The 24650-nt window shown below is 46.1% G+C and overlaps 2 protein-coding genes across 6 annotated transcripts in view; one reads left to right on the plus strand and one right to left on the minus strand.

The window, feature by feature from the left end:
• The window catches only part of STAB2 (stabilin 2), a 168207-nt gene extending 161066 nt beyond the window's left edge, over positions 1-7141 (plus strand). Inside the window, exons 66-69 of one of the 2 annotated variants that reach the window (XM_017946151.3) lie at positions 1715-1825; positions 2698-2826; positions 3889-4005; positions 6713-7141. In XM_017946151.3, the coding sequence (XP_017801640.2) occupies positions 1715-1825; positions 2698-2826; positions 3889-4005; positions 6713-6763 (408 nt within the window). In that variant the 3' untranslated portion in view covers positions 6764-7141. Of the gene's footprint in view, positions 1-1714; positions 1826-2697; positions 2827-3888; positions 4006-6712 lie in introns of those variants that run through there. The other variant, XR_002515968.2, reaches the window with a different exon arrangement.
• A 4300-nt stretch (positions 7142-11441) lies between these two features.
• Positions 11442-24650, minus strand: part of NT5DC3 (5'-nucleotidase domain containing 3) — a 70847-nt gene continuing 57638 nt past the window's right edge. The window contains exons 13-17 of one of the 4 annotated variants that reach the window (XR_004176298.1): positions 20700-20764; positions 18276-18524; positions 15946-16088; positions 12528-12737; positions 11442-11626 (exon numbers count right to left, since the gene is read on the minus strand). Coding sequence is in view for 2 of the 4 variants with exons in the window: in XM_009181551.4 (XP_009179815.3) it covers positions 16049-16088; positions 18276-18524; positions 20700-20764 (354 nt within the window). In the remaining 2 variants the exon portion in view is untranslated. Of the gene's footprint in view, positions 12738-15394; positions 16089-18154; positions 18525-20699; positions 20765-24650 lie in introns of those variants that run through there. The other 3 variants (XR_635077.4, XM_009181551.4, XM_009181552.4) reach the window with 3 other exon arrangements.

The raw sequence follows: 24650 nt of genomic DNA on the forward strand, positions 1-24650 counted from the left end.
GCTCTGAAGTCAAATGACCCCAGTTCTGCCACTTGCTAACTAGAAGGACTTAAACAAGTTATCCAGCTTCTCTGTGTCTCAATTTCCTCATCTGAAAAATGAGGATGATGGTGATGGCACAGGTCATTATTTTCAAGATTGTGATACAAGGGAGGAAAAACTTATTCTACCCTCTTAGGGTCTGTGGCTGGGCCTGAGAATTAAATTAGACATACAATAAGCAGGAGAGAAGCATATGCATTTTATTTAATCTTTTATGTGCATCAAGGGAATCCTCATATGGAAAATAAAGACTCAAAGAACAGTTGGGATCAAGAGCTTATATACTTTTTAAAGAAATGATGCATTTGTGGAAAAGTGATCAAATAAAGGGGTTTAGGCTAAGGGCAGTAAATTGTGGCATGACTAACAAATAGATGGTGGAAACGAGTGGAAGATTAGGAGTATTTCACTAGATTTGTTTGTACAGATCCATTTCGTCATCTACTCCCAGTTGTTCCTGCAACTGCTGTTTCTCAAGTGCCTTCTGCTCAAAATAACTAATATGCCAAAATGGTGGTGGTGGGGGGGGTGGTTTCTTGTTTTTTAGACAGTTTCTCACTCTGTCACCCAGGCTGCAGCGCAGTGGCACAATCTCAGTTCACTGCAACCTCCCCCTGCCAGATTGAAGCAATCCTCCTGCCTCAGCCTCCCATGTAGCTGGGACTACAGGTTCCCGCCACCATGCTCAGCTAATTTTTGTATTTTTAGTAGAGATGGGGTTTTGCCATGTTGGCCAGGCTGCTCTTGAACTCCTGGCCTCAAGTGATACGCTTGCCTCAGTCTTCCAAAGTGCTGGGATTACAGGCGTGAGCCACCGTGCCTGGCCCAAAATGGCATTATTTTGGGGTGACATCCATCCTTCAGTGTGGATGATGGTGATGATACTGATGGAGGAAACCGTGGTGGTAGTGGTGGTAGTGGTGGAGGTGGTGAGAACCATGATGTCAGATTCAAGTTCTGAGACATGCAGAGAATAGTGCCTGACAGGTAGCAAGTGCTTAACAAATATTGGTTTTAAATGTTTATCTCATTAAATGATTTCTATTTAAGAGCAGTTTAGACTAGTGTCTCTCAAAATTTAATGTGCATTTGAATCTGCTGGAGATTTGTTCAAATGAAGATTGTGATTCGGCAGGGGAGGGGGCACAGGGCCTCAGCTTCTGCCCACACAAGCCAGGAAATCACACTGGGACATCACTTAAAAGTACATCTTTTCTAACAGTGTGGTGTGATGTTCAGTACATGGACTCAGAGTCCACAGGCGTGGGGTTTGCCACTCACTCCCTGGGTGATCTGGGTCGGACCATTTTCCTTCTGATCACTCATCTATCAGACAAGTAGGTTGGACAAATGATCCGTAAGGTTCTCTGCAGCCCTCAGATCAGCTTGTCAGCACAGGACAACTAATGTGTTATGGGCTGTCCAGAGGGTGAGGAGAAGTCCTAGGCTGCCTATCAGTGGAGACAAACCTGAAACCTGGGCTCAGGGACCTTGTGATACAAGGGAGGAAAAACTTACTCTACCCTCTTAGGGTCTGTGGCAAGGCCTGAGAATTAAATAGGCATACAATAAGCTGGAGAGAAGCATACACATTTTTTTTAAACAACGTCCCTCGATGGAGGGATGCCCTCTCAGAGAGTAAAAGCCATCAACGCTCTTCTCATTTCCCTAGACGGAGACCAGGTTTGTTGATGGAAGAGCCATTCTGCAGTGGGACATCTTTGCCTCCAATGGGATCATTCATATCATTTCCAGGCCTTTAAAAGCACCCCCTGCCCCTATGGTGAGTATCTAGGGTCCCTGGTAATGGGCCAGGAGGAGTCCCAGTGCCCACTCACCAACAGGCAAACCATTACCAGAAGCCCTGTCCTCTGCCCTCCTCCTCCAGAGACTGGAGGAGCCTCCAACCTCCAAGGTAGCTGGCTTCGGGACTGCCCAACCCTGCTTCCTGCCATCCCCACTCCCAAGCATTAGCAACACAGCACCAGTCACCATTAATATCTGTTGAATGAAAGGGAGAGGATGGGCCAACAAAGGAAGCGCTGGAAGGGGAGTGAGAAATCCTAAGCTCTGGTTTGGCCCCGTCACTTCGTAGTATCTCTGAGTCCCAATTCTCCCATCTGCAAAATGGGGCTCATAATGGCTCCCTCCTGGGTTTTGGGGAAAACTGAGTTAAAAATAGAAAACACTTAGAACAGCCCCTGACACATAGTACATGCTAAATAAAAGTTGGTGATGGTGGTTGTTAGCATTTTTTTTTCCCAAAAGCATGAGGGGAGGGGTGAGCTGCTGGAGAGTTCCATAGCAGAGTGGTTAAGCACAGGAGCTGCAAAGCCAGACTGGGTTCAAAGCCCCCTTCTACCACTGACTGGCTGTGTGATATTGGGCAAGTGCTTCACCTCTCTGTGCCTCAGTTCTCCCACATAAAACTAAGAACAATAATAACTGTCCCTCTCTCTTTGCGTTATTATCACACTTCCATGGCTTATTTCACGGAAGGGTATTAGACCCTGGCAGTAGTAAGGGCCAGATACATGTTAACATATCAATATTTTTATCCCCACTGGCTCCAGAATGCCTCGGGCCACCAAGGGTTCCCCTTTGGGGAGTCAGAAGTTTTAAGAATGAGCCCCTTTTCTTTCTTTCTGTGTTCAGAGCTTGACCCACACTGGCTTGGGAGCAGGGATCTTCTTTGCCGTCATCTTGGTCATTGGAGCTGTTGCCTTGGCTGCATATTCTTTCTTTCGGCTAAACCGGAGAACAATAGGCTTCCAGCATTTTGAGGTGAGAGAGAAAAATGGGAACATGATGATGGGGTCCTCTCCAAAATCCCAGTCCCTGAACCTGGGCTGCTTCAGCCGAGTAGTCTCGCCAGAGTCCTCACCCAGAAGCAGTGTCACACAGTAGTAGGGGTGGCCACCCACCCCATGCTTACTGCTGCTTGGGTGGGGTCCCTGCCCTTAGGAGGAACAGCAGTGGTGGTTCCAAGACCCTCCTTCTGGTTGAGACAGGGCCTGGCAAGGAGAGAACAACACCCCGAGCCTCTGTGCCAGGGGTTTGGCCCGGAGGCCCATTCACTAGGACCTAGGAGTCTCGTTCACCTTGGAGGATTCACCGCACAAGCACACCCCATGACCCAACCTGGGCTTCAAGACTGGCTCTGAGGACTGGGGGACAGGGCCAGGGACCCTACACAGCCAGAGGCTTTATGCTGCAGCCCGTGAAACTCATTTCTGTTTGAACAGTTGAGTCCACATCCCAATCAGCAGCCAGCTCTTGGCTGGCCGTGTAGGAATACAGCCTGGGCAGCAGCACAGCAGTTAAGCATCCTTCCTTATGGACTTTGTCGTCCTCTCTGGCCCACCCTCTCCCGCTGCCACCTCCTCAAAACACTCCTGGTAAAGGCTGTGGTGCAGACCCCCCAGGCAGCAGTTTGCTGCCTTCTGGCAGACACCTTGCATATTTGTAAGCTCCAGGGGCAAATCTCAACCCCATTTTGAGCAAAAATGACTGCATTTATATTAAGTTGAAGGACAGACACCACCGCTCCAGGTTGATGGGAGTCAGAACAGCGGTTACCCTGGGTGGCAGTACCAGCAGGCTATGAGCATGTGAACACATCCTGGGGTATGGAAATGCCCTATGTGCTGATTTGGTGGTGATCACCACTGGGTAGACATCGGTAAGATGTCACCGAGCTGAACCTAAAGGTTGGTGCATTTTATTATATGTGAATCATCTCTCAAAGGATTGTTAAGGAAAAGCTCCCAGGGGCAAAGGGTGGCTTGCTTTACCTGCCAACTTGGATGAGACGCTCCTGGCTTTCATGCTTGTCTTTCCAAACAGTCGGAAGAGGACATTAATGTTGCAGCTGTTGGCAAGCAGCAGCCTGAGAATATCTCGAACCCCTTGTATGAGAGCACCACCTCAGCTCCCCCAGAACCTTCCTACGACCCCTTCACGGTGAGTTTGCATTCTTATCTAGGAATAGGTTCCCTTGGGGTACAGGGGAATGACATCTTTTAGGAAATTGTAGTGGAGAGTTTGTACCAAAGAAGGTTCATTTCTAGAATGTATATCAGGTAACAATCCTAAAAGCCAGTTTTGTAAGCTGACTGAAGCCAGTGTGGTTGTTCAGAGTTCCTGGGTTCTCTTGGGTAGACAGCAGAATCCTTGAACAAATAGAGACAGGGGAGAACAAGAGGTTGTTATCCAAGCCCAATCTCATGACCAGGTGAGATGTCACAGTGGAAAAAAGTCTTGGGCGGAATTCTGCTGCGACCATTTATGAAGTAGCAGGTGTAAAACATGATCTAAGGAAAAAGGATTTTTCCTTTAGATGTCGTCTCACTCTGTCACCAGGCTGGAGTGCAGTGGCGTGATCTTGGCTCACCACAACCTCCGCCTCCCAGGTTCAAGTGATTGTTGCCTCAGCCTCCGAGTAGCTGGGATTACAGGTGCCCACCACCACGCCTGGCTAATTTTGTATTTTTTTTTCTTTTTTCTGAGACGGAGTCCTGCTCTGTCGCCCAGCTGGAGTGCAGTGGCCAGATCTCAGCTCACTACAAGCTCCGCCTCCCGGGTTTACGCTATTCTCCTGCCTCAGCCTCCCGAGTAGCTGGGACTACAGACGCCTGCCACCTTGGCCGGCTAGTTTTTTGAATTTTTTAGTAGAGACAGGGTTTCTCCATGTCGGTCAGGCTGGTCTCAAACTCCCAACCTCAGGTGATCCACCCGCCTCGGCCTCCCATAAGCACTGGGATTACAGGTGTGAGCCACTACACCCAGCCTAGAAGTCCTTTAACCTTACACTGACATTGTTGTCCAAGATTTTACTGCTTGTCAGAGCTACTTTTCTTTGATGAGGCCTTATAATGTACATGCGTTGGTGTTCTGCTCTGGTCTTCCAGAAAGGGACCATTTATCTCTAGAGTCAGTGATGCTTAGCTGGGGCCTCCACGGACATCAATCCAGGGGGACCCCTTGGCAGGGTACCGCATTCATAACACATGTGGAAGTACATCCTGCCTGTAGTTTAACAGCAGTTCTGGACTGAAAAAAAAAGGAATAGAACTTTTCTTTTTATAGAAGGAGAGAAATGTTTTCTTCTACCATGTTGAAGTTTGTATAGTGCAACAGATATTTTTCCAAAGCAAACCAAAGGTAAATATCTTGTGGTTCTTCATGCCTGCGGTAACAGATGTAATATACATGCAATAGAATAAGAAAATATGATTTGCAATCTGGTTATTTTTCAATCGAAGCCATGTAAAGGCTTCTGGTTCACATTTCAAGGGTAAGTTCACGCCAGGTGCAGTGGCTCATGCGTGTAATCCCGCACTTTCGGAGGCCAAGGCAGGTGAATCACCTGAGGGTCAGGAGTTTAAGACCAGCCTGGCCAACATGGTGAAATCCCATCTTTATTAAAAATACAAAAATTAACCAGGAGTGGTGGTGGGCGCCTGTAATCCCAGCTACTCGGGAGGCTGAGGCAACAGAATCGCTTGAACCAGGGAGGCGGAGATTGCAGTGAGCTGAGGTCACACCACTGCACTCCAGCCTGGGTGACAGAGCAAGACTCTGTCTCCAAAAAAAAAAAAAAAAAAAAGGGGGGGGGGGGGGGGTAGTAAATTCAGCTAAATTACATTTGTTAACTAAGTATTGTGATGCCAAAATCACCTTCATTTAAAAAGCAGAGAGAAACAAACGCATACATTCTCTCCAATGTACCCCATGCCTTCCCCATTGTCTGTCCTCTTCTGAGGGCTCTATCAGCACCATGCATGAAAGATTCCCCTGAGGCAGGTGAGAAAGTAGCCTAAATGCAGGTTGCAGCTAAACCTGCTATTCAGACTACATGGTAAAAACATTCTGGAATCCTAAGCATGAGGTACCAGCTTGCAAAGTGGCGTGCTACATTCTCATGCCTTTTACACTATTTTTAGTGACTCCAGACACATTTACCACCACTAGTTTCACCCATGAAAAGCCATTTCTAGCATCTAGTATGCTAATTAACAAAGCCTGGGTGCCAGTCAGAGCTAAAGTCAGCAGAAGGCTTGGCGTGGCCACCTCTAGAGTGTGGCCATTTTTAGACAGGGTCCTGGTGTGTCATGCAGGCTGGAGTGCAGTGGCACCATCAGGGCTCACTGCAAGCCTCAGGTGATCCTCCCACCTCAGCCTCCCAAAGTGCTGGGATTACAGGCGCAAGCCACCATGCCCGGCCAAGCGGGGGTCCTATTACACTCTCTCAGGCACTCAAGAGCCACCACTGGTTCAAGATGAATTTTCAAACTGAAAGGAGTTTTTATAATATTAGCTACCTTTTGTGAGGTGCTTATAACTTGTTAGATGTAGGCTCTAATTTAATCCTCCTACCTCCCTGTGAGGTATATTATGACCCTTTGTAGATGAAGAAACCACAGCCGAGTTGGAATGATTTGTCCTGGGCCACCCAGCTTCAAGCAGGAGAGACTAAATGGGTTCCCAGAACAGGTGGCCCTACCCCCAGCCCATCCCGCCTCCCAACACAAGGCAGCAGCATGAATGAACAGGCCCAGCACACAGCGCTCGGGGAGAGTCAGGCCTCAGGCCAGGGGCCACCAGAAAGGTTCAACCTAGAACTCCACACGCAGAATGCCCTGCCCCCTTACAACCCTCTCTTTTCCAGGACTCTGACGAACGGCAGCTTGAGGGCAACGACCCCTTGGGGACACTATGAGGGCGTGGACGGGAGACGCCAGCCATCACCCACTGCCATCTGGGACATCAACTGAATTCTCAGCACCAGTTGCCTTTTGGGAACATAAAGTCCTTTAAGCACTCAGAAGCCATACCTCATCTCTCTGGCTGATCTGGGGGTTGTTTCTGTGGGCGAGGGATATGTTACTGTGCCCACCCAGTGCAGCTTCCTGCTCTGACCCTTTGGCTCTTCTTCCTTTGTACGCTTCAGCTGGCACCCGCTCCATTCTGCCCCACACGATGGGTAACTATCTTTCTTCCCTGTTAGACTGTAAGCCTCCATCTTTGTATCCCAGCCCCTAGCCCAGTGCCTGACACAGGAACTGTGCACAATAAAGGTTTGTGGAACAGAAACAAAGTCAACACAACAAATCTAGTGTTTTGGGACTGTGTCACGGGAGGAGTTGAACTCTGAAGGCAAAATCCACTTCCTGTGGGCCTTTTCAATCAGACATCATCAGTCTTATAAATTCTTTAAGAAGACATGATAATCACAGTGAGATGCCACTTCACACCCACAAGGATGGCTAGAATCGAAAAAACAGTAACACGTATTGGAAAGGATGTGGAGAAAATGTGAACCCTCATACATTGCTGGTGGGAATCCAAAATGGTACAGCCACTGTAGAAAACAGTTTGGAAAAAAAATAAACAGTTACCACATGACCTAAAAATTCAACAGAAATGAAAATATGTCCACACAAAAACTTGTATATGCATCTTCATAGTAGCATTATTCATAAAAGCCAGAAAAATGGAAACAACTCAAATTCCATCAGCTGATAAATGAACAAACTGTGGTGGTCCGTACAATAAAATATTCAGCCCTAAAAAATGAAGTACTGGTACATGTGATAGTTCAGATGAACCTTGAAAACATTAAGAAGCCAGTCACAAAGGACCAAGTATTATATGATTCCATTTATATGAAATGTCTAAAATAGGCAAATTGATAGAGACAAAGTAGGCTGATTGCCAGGGGCAATGAGGAGTGACTGCTAATGGGTATGGGACTTCTTTTTTGGGTGATGAGGAATTTGATAGTAGTGATGGTCGTACCACCTTATGACTATACGAAGAAACACAAAATTGTACACTTTAAAACAGTGAATTTTATGGCGTGGTGTTAGTTATATCTCAAATTTAAAGAAGCCATAATTACTAAATAATACATCATTTTTCCAAATATTATAGGTGGGCTGGCTTTGGGGTCTGTTAAATATAATTAACCTGCCAAAGAAGGTTGAAGATGCCCCTCCCATCTAGACACACTGCAAGAGTGATCTGCACCGAGACCCCTTCCTTCAGAAGGCAAAGGGAGACCTTGGCCTGGGTATTAGCCAGGTGTTAGGCACAGTTAAAATTAACACTAGAGGCTGGGCACAGTGGCTCACACCTGTAATCCCAGCACTTTGGGAGGCTGAGGTGGGCGGATCACGAGGTCAGGAGTTCAAGACCAGCCTGACCAACATGGTGAAACCCCATCTCTACTAAAAATACAAAAAAAAAATAGCCGTGGGTGTGGTAGCACGTGCCTATAATTCCAGCTACTCAGGAGGCTGAGGCAAGAGAATAGCTTGAACCCGGGAGGCGGAGGTTGCAGTGAGCTGAGATTGTGTCACTGCACTCCAGCCTGGGCGACAGAGTAAGACTCCGTCTCAAAAAAAAAAAAAAAATACAAAATTAACTCTTGGGATGCTACAGCCCATTAAAAAGTTTGAAAATGGCCAGGCACAGTGGCTCACACCTATAATCCCAGCACTTTGGGAGGTCCAGGCAGGTGAATCACCTGAGGTAAGTAGTTCAAGGCCAGCCTGGCCAACATGGTGAAACCGTGTCTCTACTAAAAATACAAAAATTAGCCGGGCGTGGTGGTGCACACCTGTAGTTCTAGCTACTCGGGAGGCCGAGGCAGGAGAATCACTTGAACCTGAGAGGCGGAGGTTGCAGTGAGCCGAGATCCTGCCACTGCACTCCAGCCAGGGTGACAGAGTAAGACTCCAACTCAAAAAAAGAAAGTTTGAAAAAACTGTGTTATCACAAGCAGAGTTTCATACAAACTAGGCCAGGGGGAGAGGGGGAGGGGAGAGGGAGAGAGAGGGGGAGGGGAGAGGGGAGAAGTGGGGGCGGGGAGAGAGAGAGAGTGTGTATATGTACCTTCTGTAGAGACACCTCAGATTTATAACCAGAAGAAATAGGTTCAACTGTAGACTCCCTTACTTAATAGTTAAGGGAAAACCTTCAACCAACATCGCAAGTTTGTTGAGGATGAAGTATGAACTGTATGCAGGCCTTAGCATAGCCGATGGAGGACCCGAAAACCCAACTCCACATTAGCTAAGACAGCACGGGGATGTACTGTTAGCTGTTACTGGAAGACCTAGAGGAGGGCAGCCTCAGGGTTGATTCCACTCAGAACCTCAAAGACATCATCAAAGACCCAGTGTCTTCCCACTCTGCCCTCTGAGCACACCTACAGCAGATTTCCTCGAGGGGATAAAGTGGCCTTGTCAGTTACACAGTGTTACCATTCAGGAGAGAGCCTCTCATAGGAGCTGGCTCAGAACAGTGAGGAACTTTCTTTCCTAGAATGCCCTCCCCCCAACACACACACAAACTTGCCCTAGAGTCTGAAAATGCCACATTCCACTGGCACAGGCAAACGGGATGGGGTCACGCCCAGATGGGCTTAGCCTACTCAGGCCCACCCACCCAACTTCTCCCCATAACTGTGTGCCCTTGTTAGTTTCCTGAAGCTCCTGGGGCACAAATTATCCTTTTGCACTGTGGCCTGTCGTATGAGGCAATATAAGGCGATCCCCAGCAGGCCCTCAGCATGGGGTACAGTGCACTAGTGTTGAATTATTTCCCCTTCCCACCTCTTGACAACTCGGTTCCCCACTCCTGAGCCCTAAGGCAAACATCAGCAGAAAACTCTGTCCCCAACACACGTGCCCTCCATGGAGCACGGTCTTTGTCTGCTCCGTCCAGTTTCAGAACCGCGGGAGGCACACAGCAGGCCCTCGGCAAATGGAGGTTGGTGGAGTGCTGGGTCAGTGCGACCCGTGCAGACAAGTACTGCTCTCACGGTCCAGGCTCCTTGTTACTGCCCAGCTGGTGGACCCAGGATGCAGAGTGGGAGGCTACAGCTGTCGGCCACTCCAGCTGACTGCCACTAATGCCAGAGGCATAAGTATTCAGGAAGGGATATGGACTGAGCCTCTACCCAGCATCTCTTCTTGTTTTACGAGCAGGGAGGAAAAGATCACCTCGCCCAACCACTTACAAAGAAATTCTGAAACATTTTTAACAACAAATGTGTTAGCTTATTAATTGCTAGAATTACCTTAGAAGAAAAGGCATGTGAGAGGAGTGACCAGGGATGACAATTTGCCTCAACTTCCCATACCTGATATTTTTGCTGTGGAGGAAAGTAATGCGAAGGATTAGGTGCAGGCAGGCTCAGCCTCTCGGCAGGACTTCCTGGAGGGGACTGCACGGATGTGCAGCCACGAGGCAATTTCTCTCCATCTGCAGTTCTTGACCCAGAGCACCTACTCCTTGGCGACGTGAAAAGTAATTCATAGAAAACATGACCTATCCTCACACATGATTTTTTTTTAAAATCAATGTAACACTCTACACTTACATTCACCGAAAGAAAACAGTTTATAATGCATGTTTAAGGAAGGATGCTTAGATTTGCCTTTTAAAGCTATATATGTAAAGCTATATATGTAAACCTGTCATTAAAAAGTGAATGAGTGAAGAATTAGAAATGTATATATAAGGTTCTATAACAGAAAGACAAAGTAACTTACAATAAAATACATACTTGGTAAAATCTCAGCTACAATTTCAATAGAAGACACAATGAAGACAATTATAATTGCTTAAAACAAATTTGCATTTTAGAAAAGAGAATATTTGACTATTTTTTAAATAAATGACTTTTTTTTTTTTTTTTTCAGACAAGGTCTCACTCTGTCACCCAGACTGGACTGCAGTAGCTCAATCATGGCTCACTGAAGCCTCAACCTTCTGGGCTCAAGTGATCCTCCAGGCTCAGACTCCCAAGTAGCTGCAACTACAGGCGCCCATCACCAAGCCCAACTAATGTGGTTTATTTTTTGTAGAGATGGAGTTTCACTATATTACCCAGGCTGGTCTCAAATTCTTGAGCTCAAGCAATCCTCCCACCTTGGCCTCCCTAAGTGCTAGGATTACAGGCATGAGCCACCACACCTGGCTGACATTTTAAAATAAAGGTTAAGTGCTAGGGTCTGAATGTTTGTGACCCCCAAAATTCCTGTGTTGAAATCTTTACCCCCAAGGTGGTAACACTAGGAGGGTGGTAAGTGAGCCTGTAAGCCTTTGGGAGGTGATTAAGGGGGAGGGGCATCCTTAAGGGGATTAGTGCCCTTATAATAGAGGCCTCAGAGAGCTCCCTTGATCTATCCACCATGCAGAAGTCACCACCTGTGAACCAGGAAACAGGCCTCACCAGACACCAAACCTGCCGGCACCTTGATCTTGGACTTGCCAGCCTCCTGGGCAGTGAAAAATAAATTTCTGTTGTTTATAAGCTAAATCAGCATATGGTCTTTTGTTATAGCAGCACGAATGGACTGAAACAGTAAGTACAGTCTTACATATATGTGTCTGTACAATTTATGGAAATGACCAGTACAAATGCAGATTGACACAGGTGTGATTTACGACTCAAATACCAGGAGTGGCCTCCTGTGGAGGATGTGCTCTTCTGACGTGATGAATAATTCCTTATAAAGCTCTGAATAAAACGAAGTCAAAATCTTCCTTTGGTTTACATATAGCTGCATTCCTGGAAAATTCAGTATGTTAAAATTATGTCACAAGTTTCTAGGCTTAGAAAATTATAAACAGGTTCCCACCTACATGAATTGTATCATGTAGATACATGTGTAGACAGGGGACCACACTTCAGTGTACTGGGCTCTCCCTCACCATGCAGGGGGTCTAACATGTCTGGTCCTTGCCCTCAAAATACTAGACATCCCCTCCCCATCACTGCAAAACCCAAGCACCCTGCAACCCACCCTTCCACACATCTCCAGATTGTCCCCAATGGGCAGTGCTGGCCAGGGTTGGGAATCACCGCTGGGGATGGAGGGAAAGGTTGGGTTGAGCTAAGCTCAGGCTCTGCTCTCTGCTGCCTTCACTGCCGAAATAACTGCATTCCACATCATCGAGATTTCTGCTGAGCCAAGTCCAAAGTTCTGGAAGCCCCAAGGGTCTTATAGGCTCATTCACAACTCCAGGAAAGAGAAGCAGCCCATACTTCAGGCAGAGGACCAGGCTGTCACTTCCTCTTAGATGACATGCCAAGTTTCTGGAAAACCACCCCTAGAAAATCAGTATGGGGCAGATTTGCTAGTGAGTCCACCAACACCCACCATCACACGTACACAAAGGCAAGTGATTGAACGGAGGAATAAAAAGATATCCACAGGAGGAATGAATGAGATTCAGGTATAAGCACAAGGATTTTAAGATGTTTTACACACACACACACACACGTTGGGAAAAAAAAAAGTCTTCAAACTGACCTCTAACATTTACTCCTAATTCCCTATTTCCTTTCCTTAAAACATTTCCAGCTTGCCTGGTAAGTTGATTACAAACACACAGGAACCTCTGTGGTGACACACCACAGGTCACTGCTGCCCACCTGTGCTCACACCAAGTTTGCATCTGAGGCTTACCTTCCAGTCTTTAAGCTCTGAAAGCAAGGGAGTGTGCTTGCTGCAGGTGGGGGCAGGTGGGGGTAGTGAGAAGAAACCCATACCCCTTTTTTGGGCTTTCCCCAAAAAAGGTTATCCCTTCTCTCAGGGATAAACTTTTTGAAGTCCCTTAGAATTTTTTTTTCAATCCAAGATCTCCATTATTTGTTTTTGTAGAAATAACCTCAAGTCCTGGAAAAAAAAAATGCCTGTTTAGAAAACAATACTGTGGATTCATCAGAATTTAACATAGCGGACTTAAGCACACAAAATAGGTGACTGACAATAAGCCAGATGATACAATTCAAACTTTTATTTGGCAATAAGTTCAGAGTCACATAACACATAAAATCAACATTTAAAATAAATAGCAAAATCACATCTAGAATAAATAAGCCTGCCTAATTTGCATTAATTGTGCCTGATATCATACAGGCACAATCTGTCATTCCACGAGATAATTGGAAAAGAGTCTCCAAAGTCAGAATTCAAACCTGCGGGACTGAAAACGCACAGAAGCACTGTCGCAGGCTGGGTTCCCCAAAAGCAGATACTGAGGTGGAGAATGGCGTGCAGGAAGGTTCACAGGACAGTGCTGTGGGCTGAGCCGGGCTGGGTACAGGCTTGGCAGGGGGAGGCACTGGTCTGCAATGTGGCCACAGTGAGGTCTCACTGACCCCACAAGGGGCTCTGGAGCTGGGATGGCCCCAGAGGGTTTCCCAAGTTGGGGTGGGGAGGCCAGCCCTTTGTACCCCATATGGAGCCGGTAAGGATTACAGGCAGGAAGGGGCTGCAATCTGGGGCAGGCAGGGCTCTTCAGCAGAGGAAACTCCCCATGAGGGCTGGAAGTAAATGGCCCGCCAGCAGCACTCCCAGCAGTTAGGGGAGTATGTCTTTCAGTCTGGAAAGGTCATCTGGGCAGCTGAGCTCAGCACTCAGCACTAGCACAATTACAAACTAATACAATGAGAGGTATATTCAACAAGTGCCCAAGCCTGATGGCTCAAGTACACACACTGGCCATACATGTAACTATGCCCAGGAAGTAGCCCAGAAGGGAATACAGTGCACTATTACCTACAGAACTTTCTCCTCTCTGCATCCCAGCTATGAGGTTAGTCATCTGCACATTCTCAGCAAGGGAATCTTGCCATTGCCACCAACACAATCCATTAGAGCAGGAGCTAACAAGCCACAGCCTGAGGGCCAAATCCAGCCCACAGCTTGTCTTGGTAAATCAAGTTGTACTGGAACACAGCCATGACCATGGTCATTCCTACAGCAGTAGCAGCAAAAGCAAACAGCCCAGAAAGCCAAAAATACTTCCTATCTGGCCTTTACAGGAAAAGTTTACTGACCCTGCATTAAGGGTACTTCATTCCCTTCCCTTTCTTTAACCCACTAGTAGTATCAAAGGTTAGCTGAACTTTGAGCTAAGCTCCTAAATGCTAAGGCAAAAAAAAAAAAAAAGAAAGAAAGAAAAACCTGGTACAAAAGAAAGTCGACATTAAGAAGGCAAAATGTAGGTTCTCTATTAGTTGAATAGAGCAATCAAGGAACCCTGTGTCTGGCCAAATTTAGTCTTAGAGCATTTTAGACAAGGGTTCCCAAGTGGTCTTTGGCAGCAAATGAGCATGCAGAAAAGTGGAATTCAGTTCCAGTATTTAGCCCAGTCTCTGCTGCTTTTAAAAGGTCTTTTGAGAAGAGGATAGAAGAAAAGCCACTTAGTTTGCCCAAAGCTAAATTAACTAGGACACAAGACTACTTTTCAATTCTCCTTTGCAATAATTAAGAGTGACAATGCATTCAAAGCAACTAGTCATTTTAGTCTGTAATAGGCCCAAATCAGTAGCGAGCGGTTTATGTTACATGATATTAATGGGAACAGCAGAAAATAGTGCCACAGGTTAAAATGTTTTAAAAAACAGAGAGGCTCTATGTTAGGGGGAAAGTGGGAGCTCTAAGCCAAACAACTGAAGTATTTCAAAAGCTACGTTTCACCCGTAAAAACAACACTGGAAAAAAAAAATCAGCTGTGCAAGTCCCTTCCAAAGGGACCTCTATGGGCCTTGCTGGACAGTCATATCTGTGATGGCTGCTGCCCTGGACTCATTATTGTTCATATAATTCTTAGAAAATCAGTCAAAGCAATATTAAAAAGTAATTTTTAAATGTTCAAACTATTTTTGCTTTACAACATGATTTTTTAAATGGTTGAAAACATTTTCGTTTCCCTTGTACCAATATGCATTCATGCATGTGCACACCAGAGAACAAAATGCCCAGTGCAGTGTGCCAGATCCCACACTGCACTGTCATGACAGGCTGGGCACGGTGGCTCCCACCTGTAATCCCAGCACCTTGGGAGGTCAGGGCAGGTGGATCACCCGAGGTCAGGAGTTTGAGACCAGCCTGGCCAACATGGTGAAACCCTGTCTCTACTAAAAACACAGAAAAATTAGGTGGGTGTGGTGGCAGGTGCCTATAATCCCAGCTACTCAGGAGGCTGAGGCAGGAGAATCGCTTGAACCCAGGAGGTGGAGGTTGCAGTGAGCCAAGATCGCACCATTGTACTCCAGCCTGGGCAACAAGAGCAAAACTCTATCTCCAAAAAAAAAAAAAAAGAATCATGACGAGGCCAGGCACAGTGGCTCACACCCGGAATCCCAGCACTTTGGAAGGCTGAGGTGGGCAGAACACTTGAGGCCAGGAGTTTGAGACCAGCCTGGCTAACATGGTGAAACCCTATCTCTACTAAAAATACAAAAACTGGCTGGGCCTGATGGCATGTACCAGTAGTCCCAGCTACTCAGGAGGCTGAGGCACGAAAATTGCTTGAACCTGGGAGGCAGAGGTGCAGTGAGCCGAGATTGCACCACTGCACTCCAGCACGGGCAACAGAGCGAGACCTTGCCTCAAAAAAAAATAAAATAAAAAAAAAAGTCATGACAGCAACAAGTTAAAATCTGTCCTGAGTATAGACAAGGATTAATAATAAACTGGGATGGGCCTCCATCGTTCACATGGGAATGACGGTGCTCAGCCCCGTCACTGCCACGACATGGGTCTACAGTCTGCAAGGTACACAGTCAGTGAGCCTTGGTGGCCCAGATGACAGGCTTCTGCCACATGGGAGATTTCAACACTGCCAAGTTCAATGGCCGAGAGACTGAAATTCTTCTAAATGGGAATTGATTATAAAACTCATTATTCACACCCAGAAAACGTTTTTCTCCTTCAAAGCTTAGGTCACCTAACCTAAACACTCATGAAAACAGGTTTTAAAAATAGTTCTACTTCATTCTTGAGTAAACAAAACACCCTATAACTGGCACCTGGTAGGTAACCAATGAATATCTGATTAGATAAAAACCAATAATTATTTTTAAACAACACCTACTTCCTCAATCTGCTTCTCCAAAGGCAGAAACTTGAAGCCAAGAGCATCAGCACATTCTTCTAGAACCCCAACACTGAGCAGTTCTGAGCACAACACACATCCATCAAGTGTCAGCCTCCAATACACCCTGATGATGGAAACACCTAGAAGCAAGCAAACAATAAACAAAATGCCTGCCCTGTTCCAAAAAAAGAACACACTACTGTGTCTTACTGTGTTCATAACAAAATGTAGAAGATGGGGAGAAGCCTTATTGGATCTAAAGGGTCACCTTCACCATTATAGTTAAATACAGCCAAATATCACAAGTACATTCCAACTATAACAAGTAGCATTACAAACGATGCTACGTAACTCGTTAAGTTTCTGCCATCTGGCAAGGAGCCCATGGAATGCCAGGCTCGCATTTCATCAATAGATGGTTACATACATTTATCACAATAAAAATGTTGAATAAGCAAGCACTCTCCACAAGCTCCCCTCATGTTCCTGCCATCCTTTAGATTTAAGAGTATAACATGGTACCGCTAAAGCTTAAAATGAGTTTTAGCAATACTAGATTAGGCTAATCTGAACAGAAGTATTTATATAGCATATGCAATTAAAATAGTATTAGCAGCGCCATAACTAATAACAGCAGACATTCCCATAGCACTCAGAGAGTGCAGTAAATATGCGCTTTACGTTGAAGGATACTACAAATGCAGATGCAATTAAGGATTCTTCCCTCCAACAAAAGGAATATATGCCACTTGCACTGCCCCTAGAAAGAAATGAGAAAAGCAGGCCAGGTGTGGTGGCTCACGCCTGTAATCCCAGCACTTTGGGAGGCCGAGGTGGGCCGATCATCTGAGGTCGGGAGTTCGAGACCAGCCTGACCAACATGGAGAAACCCCATCTCTACTAGAAATACAAAATTAGCTGGGAGTGGTGGTGCATGCTTGTAATCCCAGCTACTTGGGAAGCTGAGGCAGGAGAATCGCTTGAACCCGGGAGGCAGAGGTTGCAGTGAGCTGAGATTGCACTACTGAACTCCGGCCTGGGCAACAAGAGCAAAACTCCATCTCAAAAAAACAAAACAAAACAGAAAGAAATGAGAAAAGCTCAGTTAGCTAAGTCATATCTATTTCTCAGCTTCAATGTCCTTCACCCTTTCCCATCTTAGACATCTTAAAAAAAAAAAAAAAAAAAAAACTATACAAACTCCCCAATAGTCGCACAAACACCGCAGGAGTGAAATCTGAGAGAAGGCTGGACCTGGCTAAGTTGTGGTGGCCATCTTCGTCCTCCCCTGGCCAATCCAAGCACCTCTCAGTTGATAACTCATCAGAGAGAAGCCAGGAACTTGTTTGTTTCCATCTAGACAAGGACTGTTTCTGGTAAATCTCATGTTTTAACAGGATTCCAATTCAAGCGGGTGGTGGCATGGCATAGCATTTCATTATAAAGATGCCTTTCCCTGGTTCATTTTCTTTCTTCCAGTGAGCACATGAAACCAACTCGGGTGGCGTTTCCAGGTTTAACAGGCTCCTGGGAGATCTACCACAAATGTTTTGGTTCTTCTAACCCACTCATTTCTTGCAGAAAGCTCTTCAGAAAGCTGTTCCACTAGCTGGAAGGTTTTGACCAGAGCTCTCATCTCCTCTCTCCTGCCCTCCTCCATGCTGGGAAAGGACACAGGAATCACACACTGAGGACAAAAGGGTCCAGGAGTTGCAACTTCTCTTGTTCTTTCTCACCTAAGTCCTTCCAGGGAGGCTGTGTTCTCTTTGATGCAATGTGCCAGAATGTCAAAGCCTTAGTACCAAATGATTTGGGAACTGGCCAACACCTGGGGGCCTCTCTGTCACTCACAGGAGCGTTTTGCCATTGTGGAGCCCTCTAAATCAGCCTTCTGGAAGCAGTTAATCTTTGCCCATCACTGTGCCCCTGCAGTTCCCAGTGCACCGCCAGTACACGTTCAGGAAATGTGCCATAGAGCAGTCAAGAACCGTTTCAAGCCTGACCTGCTACAATACAGAGATGGTATCAAGTGTCTCACCTATCCCAGAAAACCTGATGTTCCAGGACCTCGGTAAACAAAAAGGCAAAATCAGAGTTCCAAAGAGAAGTTTGCCTTTCAGCCCTACATGGAGGGAAAGGCTGGAGAGGCGGGCTGCTAGCTCCTGTCTTAACCATTGGGAGAATTATTCTCCATAAGGTACAAAACAAATATCAAAAGGCTTATCTGTATCTTTTCCAAAAGCAACACTCAGACCCACATGACGTCAACCCCATCATGCCTGCCCAATCAGGGGCAGTTACAGTTTCTAGCTTTTGCCCTCAGCTACTTGGCCTGGGCCTCCTGCAGGAGAGGGGTTCTGAAGGTGGGGGGCCTTTCTGACCAGGCGGGCAGTTCGTGCTGCAGTGGAGTCCTCCGGGGGTAGAAAGTGTGGCTGACGTCATAGTTCAGGAGGCAGCTCAGAGACGCCATGTAGATGTCAGCGAAGCGGGACAGGCGCCTCAGGAAGTAGGTTGGGTTCTGGTCTGTGCGGAACAGGCTTCCAAACTGGGCGTTGAAGAAACTCTTGGTCATTTCTCTGAAGGGGCAATAAAAAAGCAAAGCAACACAGAATGATTCAAAAAGCCTTGTTTTTAAACTACTGAAATCAAAATCACTTCTTTTTCAGAAAAAAAAAAAGGACTCATTTGAGAAAAAAGCCTAGAGCAGCCCCAAATATTAATTAAGAAAACAGTCTAGAGCCAGGTGTGGTGGCTCACATCTATAATCCCAGCACTTGGCGAGGCCAAGGCAGGTGGATCACTTGAGGCCAGGAGTTCGAGACCAGCCTGGTCAACATGGTGAAACCCCATCTCTACTAAAAATATAAAAATTAGCCAGGCGTGGTGGTGCATACCTGTAGTTCCAGCTACTCAGGAGGCTGAGGCACAAGAATCGCTTGAACCAGGGAGGCAGAGGGTGCAGTAAGCAGAGATCATGCCACTGCACTCCAGCCTGGGCAACAGAACGAGACTCCGTCTCACAAAAACAAAAACAAACAACAGTCTGGCCCAGGCATGGCAGGTGGATCACTTGTGCCCTGGCCCACCAGCATGGGCAACATAGTGAGACCTTGTCTCTACAAAAATGCAAAAAATTTGGCCAGGCATGGTGGCATATGTCTGTAGTTCCAGCTACTCAGGAGGCTGAAGTCGGAGAACTGCTTGAGCCCGGGTGGTTGAGGCTGCAGTGAGCTATGACTGTGCCACTTCACTCCAGCCTGGGTGACAGAATGAGACCCTATCTAAAAATAAAAAAAGAAAACAGCCTGCCTATCCATCCATCAAAACGACTCTGGTCCTATTTCCCCCTTAACTGTCTCAAGGCTCCAGATGCTTTTGCACGTTTCTCTAAGGACACACGCCCCATCTCCCAAACTAAACACAGGATGCAACAGCTGCTCCCGATGGTACACAGAGGAATACAGAATGCTCTCAGGAGTCTCCACTTCCCTTACCGAAAGGATCAGACCCCCTGTTTCACAAGCTTATTGTGAGAACTGAGTAAGGTAAGCAAAATAAAAGCATGTTGTAAACTCTCAAGTGCTCAGATGGAGGAATTAAGGATTGTTTTATGTGATGTAAATCTCCCCCATCCATTACATACTTCAATGCCTCCCGGCCTCCTCAGAAGTGAGACTGTTCACCCCGTCCACGGCCCATAAGCCCTTGCAGTTATCCTTACGTGCATGTATGTCTATTTCAACATCCCTATCATTCACACACAGGATATGCACTCTCTGATGGCTGGCACCCTACAGAGTATTCCATCAAAATGAACAAATACTATTTGACTGCTAATAAGTCATTTACAAACACAGCAAAAAATAGAATCATTTGCACAGCTGTGTGATAAAAGCCACCAGTTAGTTGGCAGCAGTTAAAATAAGACTCAGACAGTCAACATCCTGAGAGGGAGGAGGACAAACTAAATGCAATACAGCTTTGGCTTCTGCAGAATCTGAGGAATGGACTCACTGTCCCCTCTCCACGCCCCGTCCACCCACCCACGCACACCACCACATGAACCCCCGAGTCAGGCTGCCCACGGCTGGGAGGCCAGAATCCCACCACAACCACTGCTGCCAAACCTCAGAGATGGCTGTGCCCAGCGGCTGGAGAAGGCCATGCACAAAGTCAGAAAAGTTCATGCCAATGGCAAAAAGCATTCTCCTAGGGAAGCATGATTGTCAGTATGGGTTCCCTTAAGACAGACACCCACCAAACTTTTCTCACGGCAGGCAGGCTTTCTTTATCAGTTAACAGAATGCACATTCTTGAAAGAGCTGTGGTTACAAATAAGCACCAGGGTCGTGGGAGCCCTAAGAATTCACTGTGGGTTCGGAGCCCAAATCCAGCACTGCCCCAATAGCCACATTGTGCTGCCAGCATTGTTAACAACTGGGCCAGCAGCTGCCCAGATGGGAAGGTCAGGAAGGCAGGGAGGAGGAATGAGATGGAAAGGCTCCATTCTCCCAAGGCCTTCGATGGCAAGGGCGGAGGAATGACAGGGGTGATGGCTGGCCTCAAGGAAATGTTACATGTCACCAACAGCAGGTAGCCGATTCTGGATCCTGGGGGAGGCAGACATACCTGGGAGCTAAAAAAGGATGTTTCAACATTATGCCTCAGGCTGGCCCTGGGGAACAGACGTGGGCTGAGCACGGCCAGAACAGGGTGGTGGACATGCCACATTCAATACAGGCAGCTCTTACCTCATCTCCTTCCTTTCCTTTTTCCACTCCTGCAAAACCAGCTGTGACTCAGCATCTCTGTGAACCTGTAGGACGCAAGTCAATTATTACGACTGTTTTGGTTTCAAATAAACTCATTACGTAATGAGAATTTTTTAATGAGCAGCTTTTCTAGAAATTTTATTCCTTTACATCTCAGAGGTTGGCACCTGAATGAAATAATACATTTTTCAGACTTTCCAGTTGAAACCCTGCCTTCTTCAGGAATAAAAAATAGTTTTAAATGTCCAACATTAGAAATGTGGTTTAACAAATTAAGATGAACTATTATGAAGTTATATTAAACTATCAGTAAAGACTACATATAAACATAATGCATGTGTATCCACATATGTATAAGACATGTACGTGATATATCCATTATGCACATGATATATCCATTACACACCTATTATATACAGGTATACAAACTATAATGTAGAAATACTTAGTACATGCTACCTATTATACTTATTATATACATGTGTACAAACATTATAGTTAAGTGGAGACAGCATACATACCCACCAACTGTAAGCATGTCAAAGTATGTGCTTACATTTGGAAATTAACATAAAAAATTATTTTAATTTGTACACGAGAATTATAAATAAACTTTTAAATTTAATATTATATTGTTTAATTTAAAAAACAATTATTTTTTGCAAAAGGCGAGAAGGTAAAGCATCTCCATGAGAAGGAAAAGCAGAGCATTTTCTGGTGGGCCAAAATATGGGTGAAAGGCAAAAAGAAAATGCCAACTGCCCATGATCTAACGAATGGAATCTCACAAGTCTCTCTCCAAGGTTCTTATGGCTAAACAGAAACACTGAGGCCAGAATTCAAGGTGCACATGATCGCAGGGAACAGGCCGGCTCCCTGCAATTCATGACCACGGGGGTAACCTTAGAACCTGGAGGAAAATACCAAGCGGGCAAACCATCTGCTTTTGACATGGGAGCCAAGAACCTTCCGTTTATCACATCTGCTCGGTTCAACAGCTCGACTCTGAACCCCGAGGCTGCTGAAGGGACATGTAAAGGAGAAAGACCCCAGGAATCGGAGGCCAGGGATGCGTGCCCAGAGGGGGACCCTGAGCTCTGCGCCTTTGCTCAGCCACGCTTCGGGCCTTACCTCCCCTGAAGTACCCAGCTGCTGGCTGGGGCGCCCTGCTGGCTGCCCTGACATGAACCTTTCCCACCATTTATCATCTCTCTCAAGGAACAACCCTCTTGCTTCCATCCTTCCCATCAGCCATTAAACCAAAAATGATTTCTCCCATTAAAAAAAAGAAGATTTCTCCCTGTGCCCACTCCCTTCTCCAGTTCTGTCCCCCTACAAGGCCAAACTCCTTAAAACAAGAGCCTCTGGTTCTGAAATCCACTTTAAAATATTTCAAAGACGGTGTGTGTTCATTAGTTATCATTAATCTTTCAAGTGAAACCATGTACTCTAGAGTGGGTAGTCCACATTGGAAAAGACTAACCAAAGCCCCACAATACAGGCACTTCAGCCATCTCCATCTCCAGTGGTTGTTCATGGGCGTAATCAGCTCTTCAGGGACAAAGCAGATTGGCCACATATCTCTGCCCTTGTTTCAGAAAGATATTACAATCTAGCCAGTACAACAGCCTACATCAGTCCAGCCACCGGCCCATTTTTCTATCAGCCTGTGAGCTTACAAATGGGTTTTTCTTTTTCAATGCTTGGGGGGAAAAAACTGAAAAGAAGAATAATTTCATGACAGGCCACGCGTGGTAGTTCAAGCCTGTAATCCCAGCATTTTGGGAGGCCGAGGCAGGTGGATCACTTGAGGCCAGGAGTTCGAGACCAGCCTGGCCAACATGATGAAACCCAGTCTCTTCAAAAATACAAAAATTAGCTGGGCGTGGTGGCGCACACCTATAATCCTAGCTACTCAGGAGGCTAGGCATGAGAATCACTTGAGCCTGGGAGGCAGAGGCTTCAGTGAGCCGAGATCGTGCCACTGCACTCTGGCCTGGGCAACAGTGAGACTGCCTCAAAAGGAAAAAAAAAAAAAATTCCTAACACGTAAAAATTACATGAAAGTCAAATTTCAGTGCCCACCAATAAAGTTTGTTGGGACACAGCTACAACCATTCATTCACATATTGTCCACGGCTGCTTTTGTGCTACAAGTGCAGAGGTGGGTGGCTGCAACAGAGCCTACAGCCTGCACAGCCTAAAATATTTACCATGTGGCCCTTTGCAGAAGCTTGCTGACCTATGGTCTAAATGTGGCCTCTGACTGGTTGGTTACCTGAGCCTGCACAGCCTAAAATATTTACCATGTGGCCCTCTGACAAAGCTTGCCGACCCGTGGTCTAAATGTGGCCTCTGACTGGTTAGTTACCTGAGAAGCATCTACCAATGCCAGTACCACCACCAGGAACCACAGCCATTTTGGAAGGCACTTCAAGGCTAGCTAATGAAATTACAATCAATATTTATATACTTCTATTTCATTCATTAGACTCGGCTCCAAATGACTCCTGTGAGGTCAGGAGTTCGAGACCAGCCTGGCCAACATGGGGAAACCCCATCTCTACTAAAAATACAAAATTAGCTAGGCATGGTGGCACAAGCCTGTAGTCCCAGCTATTTGGGAGGCTGAGAGAGGAGAATTGCTTGAACCTGGGAGGTGAAGGCTGCAGTGAGCCAAGATCACGCCACTCCACTCCAGCCTGGGTGACAGAGCAAGACTCCATCTCAAAAAATCAAAAAACAAAAAAACAAATGACACTCTGCTGGCTCTGAAAAAATCAAACCCGATCTCAGAGGACCAATTTTTCTCCTCAGAAAACTGTCCAAATAATGTGCTACGTGCTCTGAAAATAATCCCCAAGGGGGAGTTCTAGAAACATCTGCCACAGGCTCAGTGGAAAAACTTGTAACTTTCTAGGGGAACACTGAGGAAGAGGGTGACAGTGAGACAGGACATTGATTTGGATGTTTTTTTAGTTAGCAGCTACACACCTCTATATCCTAGTGAATGCAACTTGACAGAACTCTGTACAAAGTGCCAGAACCCAAGGCAATATAGGGGCGTGGAGGTTAAGGGTCTAGAGTTGGGCTGCCTGTGTGTCAACATCAGCATCACCCGTCACTAGAGCAAGTTCTATCTCCTCTGTGCCTCAGGGTCTGCATCAGAAAAACGGGAGTGATGTTTCGGTCCTACTTCAAAGAGTTGCTGTGAAAATGAAATGAACTTAAAGGTTTCAGTGTCCAGAACACAGTAAGTTCTTAAGACATTTTTACACAGCCTGATTCCGCCAACCAAGAACTGTGGTTCCAGAAAAGTGACCTATCTCGCAGTCTCAAGTTTTCTCTCCTGCAAAATGTGGGCGGCTATGTAAATCGTAATTTCCCTTTCTTCCTTCCCTCACCCCACACCTCGTATAATTAATTTTACAAACCACAGAAATATTTTCAGCACTTCCATTCTCTAAACCACACATTCCTTAATAGTCAACTTTTTTTTTACACAGGTCAGAAAAAGGAAAACAAACAAAAAAAACTGTTTCCAAAGCGAAAATGTACTGACACCATCTACATGCAGTTGTGTTTGTACATGTGACCAGCTGCCAGGGTCACAGAGACGTCACTGAGGGGGAGTCAAGCCTTGCCTATACCCGAATCCTCTAAACAGGAAGGCACATGAAAGCAGTGCTCTGAAGCATGGACTTTGGGACCTGGTTCAAGCCTTGCCCTGCCATTTTATGATCTCACACATAAATGATACCTAACCTCTCAAAAACTGTTTCCTTATTCTAAAATGGAACAGCTATGACTATTAAATGAGCAATGTGTATAGAGCCAGCACTCAGCACAGTGTCTGGCATGTAAAAAGTAACTATTAGTAGTGTATGACATGCACAGACTCTCAACTACATTAACTCAGAATTGATGCCA

The sequence above is a fragment of the Papio anubis genome, chromosome 9 (genome assembly GCF_008728515.1).
Source record: "Papio anubis isolate 15944 chromosome 9, Panubis1.0, whole genome shotgun sequence".
In the NCBI taxonomy this organism is placed as follows: domain Eukaryota; kingdom Metazoa; phylum Chordata; class Mammalia; order Primates; family Cercopithecidae; genus Papio; species Papio anubis.